The sequence below is a fragment of the Oryctolagus cuniculus genome, chromosome 1, assembly GCF_051225735.1.
Source record: "Oryctolagus cuniculus isolate XC-2025 breed Fujian yellow rabbit chromosome 1, ASM5122573v1, whole genome shotgun sequence".
Taxonomy (NCBI): Eukaryota; Metazoa; Chordata; class Mammalia; order Lagomorpha; family Leporidae; genus Oryctolagus; species Oryctolagus cuniculus.
This window is the reverse complement of record NC_142867.1, coordinates 226,020,076-226,035,954: the sequence shown is the minus strand read 5'-3', so window position 1 is coordinate 226,035,954 and position 15,879 is coordinate 226,020,076. Positions and strand designations below refer to the sequence as shown.

General features: G+C 60.4%; 1 protein-coding gene across 18 annotated transcripts in view; it reads right to left on the bottom strand.

Moving 5' to 3' along the window:
* Window positions 1-15,879, bottom strand: part of DAB2IP (DAB2 interacting protein) — a 170,538-nt gene that overhangs the window by 26,669 nt on the left and 127,990 nt on the right. Inside the window, exon 1 of one of the 18 annotated variants that reach the window (XM_051855594.3) lies at window positions 12,651-13,182. The exons of 16 other annotated variants lie outside the window; for them this stretch is intronic. In XM_051855594.3, the coding sequence (XP_051711554.3) occupies window positions 12,651-12,817 (167 nt within the window). In that variant the 5' untranslated portion in view covers window positions 12,818-13,182. Of the gene's footprint in view, window positions 1-7,286; window positions 7,449-12,650; window positions 13,183-15,879 lie in introns of those variants that run through there. One more of the 18 variants, XM_051855610.3, reaches the window with a different exon arrangement.

Genomic DNA, 15,879 nt, shown 5'->3' with positions numbered 1-15,879 from the left:
AGGATCTGATTCAGAGCCTCAGAGTTCTTGGACCAAAGTCCCAGTACCCTAGCAACTGAGAGCCACCAAGCCTAGAGGGGAAGAGATCGGCCTGAGCCCTGGTGACACAGTTGTGCCCTGGGAGAAGAGACAGAGCAGCCCTGTGACTTTTACCCCAGAACCTCGGGAACACCCCTGCCCCAGGCAGCTTACCCCTCCCTCAGTAGCTGCACCTGCTCCCCGCCCCCAGCCCAGACATACACCACCAATTCTCTGGCATCCAGCAGCCCTCGGGGACCACAGGTCCTGGAGTCCCTGCCCTTCCCTCTGCAAACTGAGTCTGCTCCATGGCACAGGAGCCCATGGAATCCGCACACCTCCCAGGAGGAAGTGGGCTGCCCTGCGACTCCCAGGTCCCACACGGGGCAGCCAAGGCTGCAGGCTAGTGTTGCCTTCCCTGGACTCCAGCGCTGCCCACAGCTGGTCTGGCCAGGGTCTGGGGCAGCACTTCCCTGGGACACGCCTCTCATCAGCACACAGCCTCACTCTCGCTCCCTTGGCCTGCAGGATCATGCAGTCCCAGGTGGCTCAAGCTGGTGGTTGAGCCCCACCTGAAATGCCTCTTGCCACACACCCTGGCGAGTGACCTGGACATCCCCAACTGCTCAGTGACTGGGCCAGGGACTCCACCTCCTGGGGTCCTGGGCCCGGCTGCTTCTTCGGCCTACTCCCCCTTTCCCTCCACTTCAGAGCCAGCCTGATGCCCCCAGCAGGATGCCGGGCGGATCATAACCAAGTCACCGGAGTCCCACCCATGCCAGGACTGCCTGCCTGCCACCCCCTCCACCTGCTTCATTCTCACAGGCACCCCCTGGGGACTGAGGTAGCGCAGCTCAGACAGCCGAGGGCTTGCCTGTGCCCACATGACTAGCGAGCGGCCGACTGGGGCGGACTCTGTTAGCACAGCCTGGCCGGGAAGGTCCACGGCCAGGCTGACTGCACGCTGTGACCTGCCCACCCCAGGACACGTGGGCACGGGCACGGGTGGAGCTGCTGTCGGAGGCAGAGCCAGGCCCCAACAGCAGCTCATTGTGAGGCCTGGGCAGCAGAACAAGGGGACAGTGTCCCGGCTCCTGGGGCACAGCCTTGTCTGATAGCCTCCCAGCCAACCCACATACTGTTTTTTTTCAACTGTGAGCCTTTTTTCTCTTAAAAGGTTAGTGACACAGAAGCCCAGCAAATGCTCCATTATCTCAAGGAGGGAGGGGGCCCCTAAACGGAGCCTGCAATAATCACAAAGCCCTACTTGACACAGAGAAACTGTCCTCAGCCCTGGGTGCAGGAGTTGAGAGTGGGGCTCTTTAGCCTGGAGAGTAAGGGGCTCGGGTCACCTTGCAAATCTCACAAGCGCGCAGGGGCTGTCCTATGTGGCCTTGAAGGGCAGGGCTAGAGCTAGGAGAGACAGTTCCAGCTCAGTCGCACTTGTCCCTGAAGTGGATGTGCGGGAGCTGGGGAGGCCCACTGATGACTTGCCATGGGTGGGGGGGGGGAGGCCTGCAGGCCAGCTGCTGCGTGCAGACAGGCATGGAGTGAGCCCCAGGAACACACTCGCACACAGGTGTGCGCCAAAGAGCACACCACAGGAATGCCACGTGGAGCTGCAAACAGGCAGGACGACGGAGGGTCCAGTGCCCAGCTGTATGAGCAAGCCCACTCTCTATTTCTTATAAAACATACAACCTGGGGTCAGCATGTGGTGTAGTGGGTAAAGCCGCCGCGTGTGACACCAGCAGCCCACATGGGTGCTGGTGTGTGTCCCAGCGGCTCCGCTTCCAGTCCAGCTCTCTGCTAATAGTCTGGGAAGGCAGTGGAAGATGACCCAAGTGTTTGAGCCCCTGCCACCGACAAGGGAGACCGGAATGAAGATCCTGGTTTCAGCCTGGCCCAGCCCTGGCTGTTGCGGCCATCTGGGGAATGAACCAGCAGATGGAAGAGTCTCTGTCTCTCTCCTCTCTCTCTCTCTAACCCTGTAACTCTGCCTTTAAAATGAATAAACTCTTAAAAACCACCACCGCCACCAGCACCACCACGGGCACTTCCAGCCGCTCAGCTCTGGGCCTCAGTCCTCAGCTACCCCATCTGGGAGCGTGGATGACGACACGCCTTCCTCACAGCGTTGTTCTAGGGTTCAGATGAGATGCCCACGAAGCAGAGTAAGTGCTGCTGGTCATGGAACGTGTGGCCTTTCTGTTCCTGTCACCCACTGTATGGTCCACGGGGCACTCCAGAGGCCAGAGGTGTCACTGTCAGGAAAGGTTACACGTCTGGTTGGGAGTGACGGAATTGCACTTCCCAGTGTTCCCAGTCCTACCCGCTGAAAACTCACATTCTTTGCTTTCTCCATGCCTTCCTTTCCCTACCTGCAACATGTGGACCCGTCACCTCTGCCCAAAACGCTCTGGGATGCCTCACAGTTAAGAAGCCGACATAAGGGGAGTGAGGGGGGGAAAGGTGATCTGGGGCGGGCAGAAGACCCCAGCGAGGGGGCCACTCTGGGCACTGCAGTCCCCGGCCCCAGAGCTCATGTGGTCCAAAGCCATTGCCCACTGCCTACTACCACCACCAAGCCTGGAAGCGGGAGAAACCCTGGACAAGGTTGGTTTCTGCAGAGTCAGTGCCCCGAAGGCTGGCGGCCCCACCAATTCAGGAGTCAGAACCTCAGTGAACCCCCCCCAGGCCCCAGGCAGGCCAGTGCACGCCCAGCACCCCTGCCTGTCACAGCAGCAGGAGCAGGGCTGGAAACCCTGCCAGTCAGGCCAAGGGCCCCAGTCTCCTGGACTGGACACCCAGCACTGTCTTGCCCCACGGGCCTGGGAACCGCAGCTGAGAAGGCCAGCGGTGCTCACTCCTGGCCCAGCTGGGGTCCCACGGGAAGGGAGAAGCATGCAGCTGCCCGGTGGCCCCCAGGGCCATGGGAAGACAGAGCCTGTCCTAAAAAGGCAGGGAGGCTGGCTGCCCTGCCTGGGAAGGCGTCCCGGGATGACAGGGCCCTGGGACATGCTCCCTTCTCAGCCTAAGGCAAGGGGCAGGTCCTCGAAGAGTCCCCAGGAAGCAGGGTGACGCCCGCATGCACTCACTGAACCCTGGCCTCCCGGCCCTCCCTCTGGCCTTGGGAACCCCACACTGCAGGGCTCGGCTAGCAGAGGAGGGTCCGTACCCTGGCACAGGCTTATCGCTTGCTACAACTACTGAAGTGTCCAGTGCGTGCCGACTGGACGAGTGACACTGGGGCCGTCTGCACCTAACCGCTGCTTCCTATGCACCTGCTGCTCACCGGCTGAGTGACAGGCGCTCTTGGCAGAGCCCACACAGCGTCTCTCAACGGCGCTGCACAGAAGGCAGGGCTGCCCGGTAGAGAGGAAAGGCAGGAAGGGTCTTGGAATCGGGGCCGACCAGTTGCTTTCGGGGCAACTTTCCCACACGCCCCCCCCCCCCCCCAGTTAACGCACAGGCTGGTGAAGGAAGCTTTAGGGTACTCTCTGTCCTACTGCGGGATGAGGAGTGGCTTGATGGGGTCACGCAGTCCAGAGATGAAAGCTGGGGTCCTAACAGCCTGACCACCCGCTGTTGGACAGTGCTGGCATCTCCCTCCTGCTGGGCCAGGTCTAGTGACCCGGCAAGGGCCTGTCCCTTGAGAGGAGAGTCTGGCCAATAAGTATTGCTCCACCTTTAATCTGCCTGTGACCTCGGGGCCCACTCCCCTCTTCCCCTGAACCCACAGTGCTGACCAAGTAGCTGTCCTGTACCAGGCTGCCACGTCCTCGCGTGCTGAGCTCCTGCGGAGAAGGCCAACACCCTCCACACCAGCGGCGCACACGCTGTCACCACCACTGCTTCTGTCACGGCTTCCAGCACTGTCCCCACCACATCCACCCAGACTCACACCATGGCAGCGCCTCATTGCTTCCCTGGGGCTGGGGGAGGAGGGGTCCCTGAACAGGAGGCAGCCTCCAGCACCCCGAGAGACCCCGCCCGCCTCCCCCAGCAGGATGGGGTTTTCAAAACACATTCATGAGTGCTGCTGCCCCACCACATCCTATTTCTTGCCTTTTTTTTGGGGGGGGGGGCGGAGGGCTACATTGAGAGAAGAAACAAAAAAACTTTCCATCTAATCCCCCAAGTCATTCTGCAGCCTGAATAATTTCGGGTTTTAATCAATAGCTGTCAGACTTGTCAAATTACTTTGGGGACCGCAAAGCAGTTTTTAAACATTCATAAACCTCAGTAGAACAGAGAAATGCCCTGAATTTTAAAAGAAAACCCAAGGAACACTCATTGAATAGCATGAGATTTGGGCAAATCCAAAGTGAGGTGAGGGCCAGGCGTGCCCCCGCTTCTGAGCTCAGACAGCTCTCTAGCTACTCTCTGGGCCCAGGACAAAGTGCCAGGGTTAGCCTAGCCACTCAGAGATCTTGGGGGACAGGGACACCCTTAACCTAAGCCCTCCTCTACCTCCTCAGTCCCAGGAAAGAGCCCACCCCACCCCACTCCTGCCCCAGCACCGGAGGCTCTGACCCCGGCCGCACCTTCAGTGACCTTGCTGCCGGGGACTCCAGCACACGCAGGCCCCCCTGGCCGCAGCCTATGGGCCGGCCTCGTCCTGCCACCTGCCTGGGTCTCCACTGGGACGGCTCCTGAGAACGGGTCAAGGCCCTGGCCGCAGAGTTCCCTCCTCCACCGCTCAGTCTGTGCCTGCCTCCTCCTCCCCTCCACGTGAGCACAGCTCAGTGTTCAGCTCGCAGCAGCCCTGGCCTCGGTGACCAGGCCACCCGTGGTTCCCCACCTCCAACAGCTGCCTCGGGGCAGTAAGGAAATAAAACACAAAGGAGCTGAAAACCAAGTACTGCCATTCCTCAGGAAGTGGCTTCTCTGGGGCTTATCTAATTCCTCCCAGGTCCCCGCTGCCAGGAAGCCCTCCTGGGCTCATGCTGGCCCCTCCCCAGACTGTGAGGCAGAGGCAGCACCCGCTCCAGTGCCATCTCCTCCACCCATGACCCAGTGCCTACTTAATTAACTAAGGTGGTGATTCAGTTTTCTCATCTACAAAATGGGGGCCCAGTCGCAGCTGCAGGGTCACCTGACCTGCAGTGAGTTCTGGAAATGGAGCCCCTGTGATAACCCCGGCCCACCCCAGGCCCACCCAGGCAGCCCTGCCTTACCCGCACACCCAGCACTTCCTGGGCCTCTCCTGGGTTCTGCCTGGGCCCACTGACATTCCTAAGCTGCCTCTCACTCGCCCCGACAGCAGACCCTTCCCACCTATCCGTCAGCTGCTCACCTGCTCCACCCCACCTGCACGAGCAGGCGCCAGAGTCCAAGCCGTCTTGAGCAGGCGCCTCAACACCCCCCACTCAAGGAGAGAGACACATGAGAAACAAACCCAGGCAGCCGAGACTCCTCCCCAGCCCCACTGCCTCTTCGATCCCAGCCACCATTTGGTATGGAGGGGCTCTGTGGCCCCACAGGGCCCCCGGGCCAAGGAGCATGGGCCTCCCCTCCCTGCACTGCAGCTTTCCCACCTGTCAAACGGAGCGCCCTGACCTGGGCCAGAATTTGAGGATTCGTGGTTTTCGCAGCCACCAGTACGCCAGCCAAGGAGCTGAGGGTCTGGGAGTCCCAGCAGGACACCAGAGCTGCTGCTCCCCAGACCATAACCACCAGAGACAACCAGGAGGGGTTAACAAGAGCAAACCACAAGAGAGGGCAGCTACCAGCAGGCCATGGGCTCCCAGGCCATCGGCAAGGGCAGAACACGGAGAAGTGTGGCGAAGAAAACCAGTGATGGCACTCAGGCAGCTACTCACCGGCCCCAGGCCGCTGCTGGCCCAAACCCCCCAGGAAGTGCAGGGGGCAGGCACGGGCTCTGCACTGAGCAGGTCACGCCTGCGACCCGACCCTCACGCAGCTAACTACAGTTAAGGAAACAGGCTCAGAGGCCTAAGGCCAGAGAGTGTGCCGGACTCCAGAGCTTTCCCCACATTCCACGCTGGCTGATTCCAGGCTGAGCCAGTCCTGTTCGTCATGTGCTACCCGCACTGAGAGATTTCAACGGCTGAAAGACAGATCCTCAAAACACAGCTCCAGCGCTCCCGACCTTGCCACACCTGGCCTGCTGGGCCCAGCCAGCTCCGGTCGTGGCGGGCTGCCCACCTACAACTAGCCCGGCAGCTGCGGTCTCCTTACCTGGCTATGCCTGGCTCAAAGGCCACCCTCTCCAAAAACTTCCCAGCAGAACCAGTGACCACCTCCAGGGTCCCCCCACAAGTACACAAGAAAGTGAGGCTGAGAGGTCAAGCAGCCGGCCCACATCACCGTCCACAGGGACAAGGGCGGGCCACGTGGCCCAGCACCTGGGCTCCAACTCCCAACTCTTCACTGAAAATCGGTGTGACCCAATGTGCCAACCGTTAAGCAAGTACAGAAACCCTGGGGCCACCCTGGGTACCGAGCCCTGGCCTTGGTCAGGTGAAAAGGCGAGGACGCGTAGCTGGTGGGCAGCCTGCCCACCCCCAGCCCCCGTAGCGAGGACAGCGAGGACCAGCCGGCACCAAGACGTCGCTGAAACAAGGCAGATCCTTCCTGCATCTCTAGACACCGGGACCGCTCTTTGGACAACTCCACCACATCAAAGCGACCTGGCTCCTGACGATCATTCCAAACATCTGAGCTGGAGCCAAAACATACTCCAGGCCCGGACACAACCTTCCCAGCCTCCCACCCCCGCCCCCCGGCCCGAAGGATCAGAGGGCAGATATAGGAAGGGAGAAGGAGAAAGACGCAAAGTTGCAGCCAGGAGCTGCCGTGGAGTAGGCACGGCCCCCAAACCCCAGGGCAGCCCCACCCAGCCCAGCTGAGCCTAGAGTGCAGTGGCTGGGAGCAGAGGCCAGAAAGCTGGGTGTTTGTTAGCGTGCATTTCCCGGTCCTAGCGGCCCACCTTGTTTGAAAAAGGAAGGGCAACAGCACTCAAGGGCAACAGCACTCCCCTCGCTGTCCCGCTTCTCGGGAGGACCGTCCCGATGCCGATGCCTCGTCAACTCCCTGCGCCAGTGGCACCCCAGGCAGCTCCACCTCCCGCCCCACCCCCGCCCCCCTGACCAGGCACCTGTGACAGCCGCGCTGGGACCCGTGCCGCAGCTGCCCAGCTAGTTCGGGTCTCCCTGGGCCTGCAGGCTGGTAGGCAGCCCCGAGCCATGCAGCCTCACTCCTCCCCAGTCTCCCTCATTCCAGCCTCCGCTCAGACCACTCACCATCCCTCAGCTCAGCCACCAGGCTCACCAGGTGGGGGACACGGAGCGGCCAGGCCAGCCACCCGCCGTTCCCCACTGGCTCCAGCCAGTCCAGCCCCGCTCTGGTCCTAGACATCCCACTCCAGCCCTGTCCGCTGGGACTAATCATGGCTAGTTAAACAAAGGCTATGTTCCAACTCTGTAATGTGCTTTTAAAGGGCCAGTGTCCCACTTGGGCCTGCTGGGACTTAAAGGCACAGATCCTTTTTTTCTGTACAGGAAACAGGAAAGCAAAAATATATAAATAAGGCAAAAAACAAAACCTCAAGATTTAGGAGATTAGTGGCCTTGGGCGTCTAAGAACGATTTCAGGCAAAAAATGACCATTAGTAAAAATCCAAATTTCACTTAAGGGTTTCAGAGAAGCTCAGACACAGCCCAATCGTAAGAGTAAGGTCAGAGCGGTAGCCGCTTTTGCCTCCCAGCTAGGTGCCAGGCCAGGCGCTCAGTACTGCAAAGCATAGGCAGGCAGCACTGTCACCCCCCTTCCAGAGGGACAGGCTGAGGCCAGCAGACGGGACTCAGCCCGCTGAGGTCGACCTGGGCCAGACTCCTTCTTCTACCCACCTCCTTCCTGCCCTTACCAGGCCCACCTGTTCCACATCCACCAGCATCTTTCTCTCCTGAGGGTAAAGGGGGTGAGAAAGAGGCATCATTTGTCATAGGTGCCCAAGCCCCGGGCTTTCAGTCTGAGCTTCAGGACCCTATGAGGTCGGCTGTCAGCTCCACCAACACAGGAAGACTAGAAATGATGCCTTATGAAGGACGCGAAAGGAGACAGACAAGTGCTAGTGGCAGGAGACGGCCCAGGAAGGGGAGGCTGGGGGCAGGGGGACTTTGCAGCCAGGTCCTTCCCGTCCGGGCTGGGAGGCCAGAGGAGGCAGGTGAGGGAACCTGTCCGAGGCCAGGGCACAGGCAGGCGGCAGAGCCCTTCCTGCTGTCCAGAGCAATGGGCGAGGCCTGCCCAGCTGCTGCAGCAGCAGTGGGTAGGGGTTCTCAAGCCTGCCAGGGCTTCAGAACCTGGCCCCTAAAGCCCTCCAAGAAGAGTGGGTCAGTCTGGCAACAGGAGTGGTTGGGCTGACAGTCAGGGCTAAGGGGCTCTAACCCTAAGGCAGGGGCAGGGAACCATTTTTTCTGCCAACGACTATTTGGATATTTATAACCTCACTTGTGGGCCATACAAAATTATCAACTAAAAATTTAGCCTGTGGGGGCCAGCGCTGTGGCGCAGTAGGCTGAGCCATTGCCTGCAGTGCCAGCATCCCATACAGGCGCCAGTTCGTGTCCCAGCTGCTCTTCTTCCAATCCAGCTCTCTGTTGGTGGCCTGGGAAAGCAGTGGAGGATGGCCCAGGTGCTTGGGCCCCTGTAGCCATGTGGGAGACCTGGAAGAAGCTCCTGGCTTTGGATTGGTCCAGCGGATGGAAGACCTCTCTCTCTCTCCCCTTCTGTCTATAACTCTGCCTTTTGAATAAATAAATCCTTTAAAAAAAAAAAAGTAGCTTGCTACAGATTTATGGAATTTGGAGCCCTGGCTGTGGTTGCCTCTGCAGGGCCAGACCGAATAATCTCACAAGCCTAATATGGCCCACGATCTGGCTGTCCCCCACTCCTGCACTTAACAGAAAAGCCAAGGCCAGCTGGAGCCATGAGGCCGAACTCTGCAGGGCCACGCCACTCAAGGATTTACCCCCTCGTCTGTTTCTACAGATCCTGAAGGTCAAACAATCTTCAAAATGCCCGGTGGTTAAGATCGGGGGCTCTGAAGCCAGACCGAGTTCAAATCTGGACTATGCACTTGCTTGCAGTCTGTTCGGTCTTGGACAACTCAGGTTACTTCTCTTAGGTCTCCCTCTGTTTCCTGCTCTGTACAATGGGAATGACAGACTTTGCTATCAGAGGGTGGTGGGAGGATTCTGTAACCAGCCCGACTCAGCCAGGGAGCCAGGGCCTGCCTTCAGCAGGAAGCTGCCTCAGGATATGCCGGGAGGCACAAACAGGGAAGCACTTCCCGCGGAGCGACCCCGGGCACTGCAGTCCCCAGCCGCTTCTTTCTCAGGGCCTCAGCTGCTTTCTGTGACAGGACCCTTAGTGACCAGCGGGCCAGGCCACTCCTGCTACCCCCAGAGAGAGCCTGGGCAGCAGGCGATGAAGACAGAGACAGGCTGGGCTGCAGCCTGCACCCTCGGAAGCCTGAGAACAGCCTGCCTCGGCTGCCTAGCCCCGGCTGACTGAGCCCTGCTGGGAGGGAGGACGGCAGAGGGCCCAGAGCCACCTCTGCAGGTGCAGCCCCTCTGCCCTCGCCTTCTGAGGCTCACCTGAGCTCCCTGCTCCCCAGGTGTCTCCCCAGGGGGTGATCCAGTCCTGCTGCTTGGCCACGGGAGCTGCGCACCAGCTGCACAAGCTGTACAGACAGGCTCCTCCACCACGGGGATCCCCAGCGCGGGACAGGGCCCAGGGCTGCCTCCTCTGAACTTCCTGGAGCCTGCTCAGGCTGCTAAGCACAGGGGCAGGGCGGGGCGGGGCAGGGTGGGGCAGCAAAGGAGACAGGTGCTTGGGAGCAGGGGGAAAGCTCTAAGGCCCTGGCCACCATGCCCGAGAGCCAGCGGGAGACCAGGGTGCCTGAACCCCCACCCTCACCTCCTCACCCACGGGGTCAGTGAGTCGGGACAGGAAGGCTGCAACTCGCACTGTGTTACTGAGCACCTGCGAGGTCGGAGCAAGTCCCTTCCCTTGCCTGGGCCTCGGGTACCTCACATACAAAATGAAGCATCAGCCAAGTCCCCTGCAGACAGAGCGAAAACCCAAATGACTCAAACATCTTAGTGTCATTCGGGCAGCACACTGAAAACCCACCAGGGGTCATCAGCCCCTAGGCTGCCCCCACCCCGCCACTCCCCAGGGCCAGCCCCAAAGCACTGGGGGCCGGAAAGGCCCTGGCTACCAGGAGAATCTGTAGAGGCTCTCAAATGTCTCAGGCAAAACATACAAAGGAGGCTTCCAGACAGGGGCCACTGGAGTGCGGAGAAGTGGAGCTCCGCCCAGAAAGCCCTTTGGAGCAAAGCAAGCTGCAGGATGCGCTCAGCGCGAGGCCTGGGACCAGGCACGGGGATGGTGGGGGAAAGAAGGGTCAGAAGACTCCACCTGAGTCAGAAAGAGTGCGACACACACAGGGCAGTGAGCACGAAGAGAGAGCGGAGAGAAAGGACTCAGCTGTTCTGTATCAGTTAGGGGGCTTCTTGGGGGGCCCGTCCAGCCATCCTGCACCAGCACCTCCGGGGGTTCTGTTAGGAGGATCCTGATGCATGACCAAGGTTGAGATCCCCCCAGGTAAGCTGCTAGCAAACCGAAGCAAGTGGACAGCAAACATTTAAGCCCCTACCTGGCCCTCCCCTGCTCAGCTTCCCGGACCAGCCCAGCTCGTCACACACTTCTCTGTCCACGGCCTCCTTCTCACTCCCTCCTTCTGTTCAGCACACCTGTGGTCTTGACCCCATTGCTTCTCCTCATTCCTGCCACTCTGCCCAGGACAACCAGCGGCCCCTGCCATCCAAGCCCACTCTGGCCTCCTCCCCTCCAGGTGCCGGGGATCCTCAGGCTCTGACCTTGGAGGCCTCTTCCTTAGCCAATACTTCCTTTGGCCACCTCACCCACTCCCACTCCCCCGGGCTCCCACCTCTGAGTTTGCATCTCCAGCCTCGTCTTGCTCTGAGTTCCAGACTCACATAGCTCAATGCCAGCCGGCCCCACATCTCCTCCAGGATGCCTCCCAGAATCTGAAACCTGAAATGTCCCACGTGGAGCGTGCCTGGCTGGCAGAGCTAGGAGCCCTCCCTCCCTCATCTTCAAGTCCGAGCCATCAGCTACTGGGCAGCCCCCAAGGCCTGCCCTCCCACTCCGCCACCCCCCCACCTGCTCCCTGCCACAGAGGGACCTTGGGAAATGCCAGTCACACGGCTGACCTCCTGGGCTTAAGGCCCTTCCCACTGCACTCCTCCCCAGGTGGAAGCAGCTGTGGGAGTGGCTCGCCACCCTCTGACCTCACCATGCAACACCCCACCCCCACGCTACCACTTTCCCGCCTCTGGGACTTTGCACTACCGGCTGCTGTCGGGGCCAGGAGTTCCCCCGCTCTCCAAAGAGCTGGCTTCTGGCATCTTTTGGAACTCAAACTGCTTCCCCGATGTTTCCGTCTCCATCGGGCCCTGCCCCACGCCCATCGCTCCTCCTCTGAAACAGCAAAACATTTGGCTTGTTTCCTTTCACAGCATCTTGCTCCTTCAGCCAGCAAATATTTATTAAGTGCAAACTATGCGCCGGGCACTATTTTAGGCACTGGGAATACAGGTGCTGAACAAAGCCAACTTCCCTGCCTTACATTTCAACAGGGGACGTTCACCCCTTCTGGAATGACTGCTTTTCCGCTGACTTAACCTTATCAGTCGCTTCCCTCTAAAGGCAGACACCTCTCACCACCCCGCCCTTTTCGGGGACAGACAGATGGCCGCAGGCCTGAGCAGTCGGGGAAAGCTTCCTGAAGAGGTGAGGTCTGAACAAAGCCAGCCCACAGCTCCCGCCCGAATCTAGGGAGAACATGGAAAACCAATTTGTGTTTTCAAGCACCAATGTTCTTTGCTCTAGCAGGAAAAAAAAAAAAAAAAAAAGAAAGAAAAAAAAACCTACTCCAAAAAACCCTTTACTTTTTATTAGTGTCTGGATCAATAAAAGTTTGAGGAGCAAAGCTTCTCTCCTGTAATACTAACCACGAAGAGACAGACTGGATGATGAAATCTGTCTCCCAGAGGCGCAGGCTGAGAGCAGGAGGCCCGGGGCCCAGGTAGCCAAGTGCTGGCCAAAATGTCCTCCTTGGCTCCAGAGCCTGTGGCCAAAGCCCTGTCCTCAGGGTCCACCTCTCCCACTCTGCCAATCCTGAGGCCTGAATCAGCTGCCAGGCTGCTGTCGCCCACCTCCCAGGCTCCCCGCAGCCTGGTCTGCTCGGCCTCCTCTGTGCTGCGGCCACCACCCAAGACCTGAAGCTCCCGGGGTGGGGGGCAGGGCTTGGTTCCCCAGGAAGAGTGAAGAGCCAGTCTCCAGCCCCCATCGTCACTCCTTCTCCCAGCCCCTGGGAGGGGCCCACTCACTCAGGGTCCAGCACAGGGCATGCCCTGGGGAGGGACCCGGACAAGCCAGCAGATCCTCTGTCCTGGCCCTGCCTCCTGGGATAAACAGCCCCATCCTCTGGGCCGACCCCACACCTGGTTGGGGACCCACCCCCTGGGGAGCTTCCCGCGCCCCTCTTCCACCCTCCCACAGAGCCACGCACAGACCTTTGCAGTGGGCAGGCAGGTCTCTCTGCAGACGCAGATCTGGGCACCTGCGGCCTGGGAACCAGCTCCGGCTTCCGACAGCCAGGTCGCCACAGAGTGGCCTTTCCAGGCCGGCCCAGAATCTTGCCAAGGTTGTCACCGAGGAGTCCGAGGCCACAGAGGCCCATTCCTGAGGGTGCCGTGTGCCTGGGTGCCTCTCCTCGCTGCTTTAAGAGGCGGCTTAGCCAGGGCCAGCATCTAAGAGGTGGGCCCAGGAGGAGTCCCCCTTCCTGCAAAGCACACACCGAGTCTGCGCCTTCCAAGCCGAGATTTCAAAAACAACTTGAAAAACCACAGTGGTGACAACACCTAGAGATTTCCGGGTCCTCCAGGGAACAAGTGGAAAATCACAGTCTTCCATCCAGGTAACCGCATGGCACAACCTCCAAACCCGGGGCGTCTACAAAGGCTCCTGAAAGCAAACAGTCTCTTCCAGCCACAGGCAGGTCTCCCGCCCTCTGCCAGGGTGCAGGCCGATGCCCTGTGCCCTGGGTCCAGGAAGCTGCAGGGGCCTCAACCCAGAGGTTCCTTCCAGGCTCCGCCCCTCACATGCCGACCCCGCCCCTGCCACACTCGGGAATCCCGCCTCCGGCCTTTCCCTCTGCTCTGGCTGGTTTCTCCTCATTCTGGAGGCAGATCCAAAGCCTGTCCTAGACCTCCCAGAGCATTCCAGCTGAAAGGGCAACCAGCTCCACCCCACCAGTGATCAGCCGGCCTCGTTCTCTTCATAGCCCTGGTCTGAAGTCACCTTGTTTGTGTCTCATCTTTCTCCCACCTTGACAACATCAGGTAGGCAAGGATCTCACCTGTCCGCCCCGGTAATAAGCCAGCACAGGTGGAACGAGTGCCCGGCACAGAGTAGGCATACGATGGACGAATGAACAGATGTATTTCCCTAGCTGGTCCGAGGCAGGCCCGCCACAGCTGGGTTGAGGAGGAGCTGGCTAACCCGAGGGCGCGGGGGCACACTGACCCAGCCAGCGCCCCCAGCGGCACTTCAGGAGCATTCCTGACTTCCAACCGGCTGGCCGGCCGGCCGCGCCCCAAACTCTCCAGGCCGGAAGTGGCTGCCCCGCCCCCGGTGCTCCAGGCGCGGCGCTCCCCGCCCAGCCTGTCCCTGCCCGCCCACCCCGCAGCAGCGGCTGCTGGCCCTCCCTTCCCAGGCCCAGCAGCCGGTGACATTCCGCAACCAGCTGCCCCCAGCTGCAACCACTCTCCATTCGGCGACCCTCTGACCCTCCACGGCAGGCACTCCGGGACACGCAGGAAGGGCGGGCCGGAACAGCCACTCACTCACCTATGCAGCCGCTCTGGTTCTGCCTACCAGGGCCAGGCAGTAAGCCCATCGGCAGCCCCAAGACCCACCAGGGCACACACACCGTGCCTCCCCTGCATTCCCAAACACTGTCAAAAGCAAACACAAATTCGAGGTCCAGATAAGACCAGGAGTTGCCCACCAAGGCCACCTGGGGAGAAAGGCCGAATGGGGGACTTCCAGCTCCCCACCTGGACTTGGAATTAGAGGACGTTGGGTTCCCAGGCAGCAGTCTGGGGTTCAAGTTTCCACTCCAGGGGTTTTCCCCAGGAAGCTTCTGGCTGGGCCAGCAGGGCGGAGAGGAGAGGAGAGAGGAGAGCAGTGAGAACCGGCCAGTGGAGGAACGACGCAGACTCAGGGAGGCCCCAGAGAGCTGCAGGCAGACAGGCCTGGAGCTTCATGCCCATCGCACTCACCAGGGCCTTGCTGAGATGCAGACGCTCTGGGCCGGGCACACCCAGCCAAGCGGACACACGTGCCGGGGTCATCCCTTTCCATCCATGAGAGGCCACAGCAACACTTCCGCGCGCTGAGCCCCTGCCGCAGGCTGGGACCACCCCCTCCTTTCCTTACAGCCACACTGGATAACCCCATAACCCCGAGGCAACATGTAAATACGGATTAACAGTGACCAGTGCCAGGGAGGCCACCGCCCAGGGTCCTGCCTGGCTCCTGGCCTCCGCCACCGGAGGCACCACAGGCCCCAGGTCAGTCCAGGGCAGTTGCAGCCTGCTTCACTGCCTCGGGGTGTCAGGTGCACGCTACGTGCAGGCAGGCCGGCCAGCCAGTGCTGGGATAGCTGGAGCACTGGCTGGGGCAGAGTTCTGAGACCCCGGCAGCACCCCCGACCTGGAAGGTCCCTGACCTACTCATCTCCGGCCAGGCCCTGGGTCCTGACCAGTTTTTTTTTTTTTTTTTTTTTTTTTTTGACAGAGTTATAGACAGTGAGAGACAGAGAGAAAGCCCGTTGGTTCACTCCCCAAATGGCTGCTACGGCCGGAGCTATGCCGATCTGAAGCCAGGAGCCAGGTGCTTCTCCTGGTCTCCCATGCGGGTACAGGGCCCAAGCACTTGGGCCATCCTCCACTGCACTCCGGGCCACAGCAGAGAGCTGGCCTGGAAGAGGAGCAACCGAGACTAGAACCCAGCTCCCATATGGGATGCCGACGCCGCAGGCAGAGGATTAACCAAGTGAGCCACAGCACCGGCCCAGCTCTGTTCTGATGTGAGCCTACCCAACACCACCCCATCTGCCCGCACCTGCATCTGCCTCCCCCCTCCCTCCCCCTCTCTCTCTCCTCCCCAGGCCAGAGGGCTATCGCACTGCACTGCTCCCTTCCGTGGAGGTGAGTTTGGCCCTCACAGCTTTCATCTGGACTCATCCAGTGTCTTAGTAAAGTTTCCTAGCAGGGCGATTAGGTAAGGATGAGGTCACGGAGCAGTCCTGGGGCCAGAGATGCCCTTTCGGCGCGAGAGCAGCCAAGGCAACAGGGAAGACAGCAGCACAGCACCGCCTCCAAGCTCCGCTCCAGGCTGCCGGCTCCAAGCCAGGCCTTCTCCACCGACCTCCCGGTCACGGCAGCCAACAGGCAAGGCGGAGGCTGTGACCACCGTACGAATGCCTGGAAGCTAAGTGCGTGCGTGAGTGAAACCTACCACGTGTGAAACAGGTGGGGGTCACCCGAGGCTTCCCCACTGTGAGGACTGGGAGGGGAAAACCAGAGCCGGGACCTCTGGAAGGTGTCTGGGATTGGACTGGGTCATCAGGGTGGAGCCCCGTGATTGCACCCTGAAGGCTCTGGAAGAGGGAGAGAAACCGGACACACACACGGCTCCGCCTCGTGCCATGTGATGCCCTGCACTGGCTCAGGACTC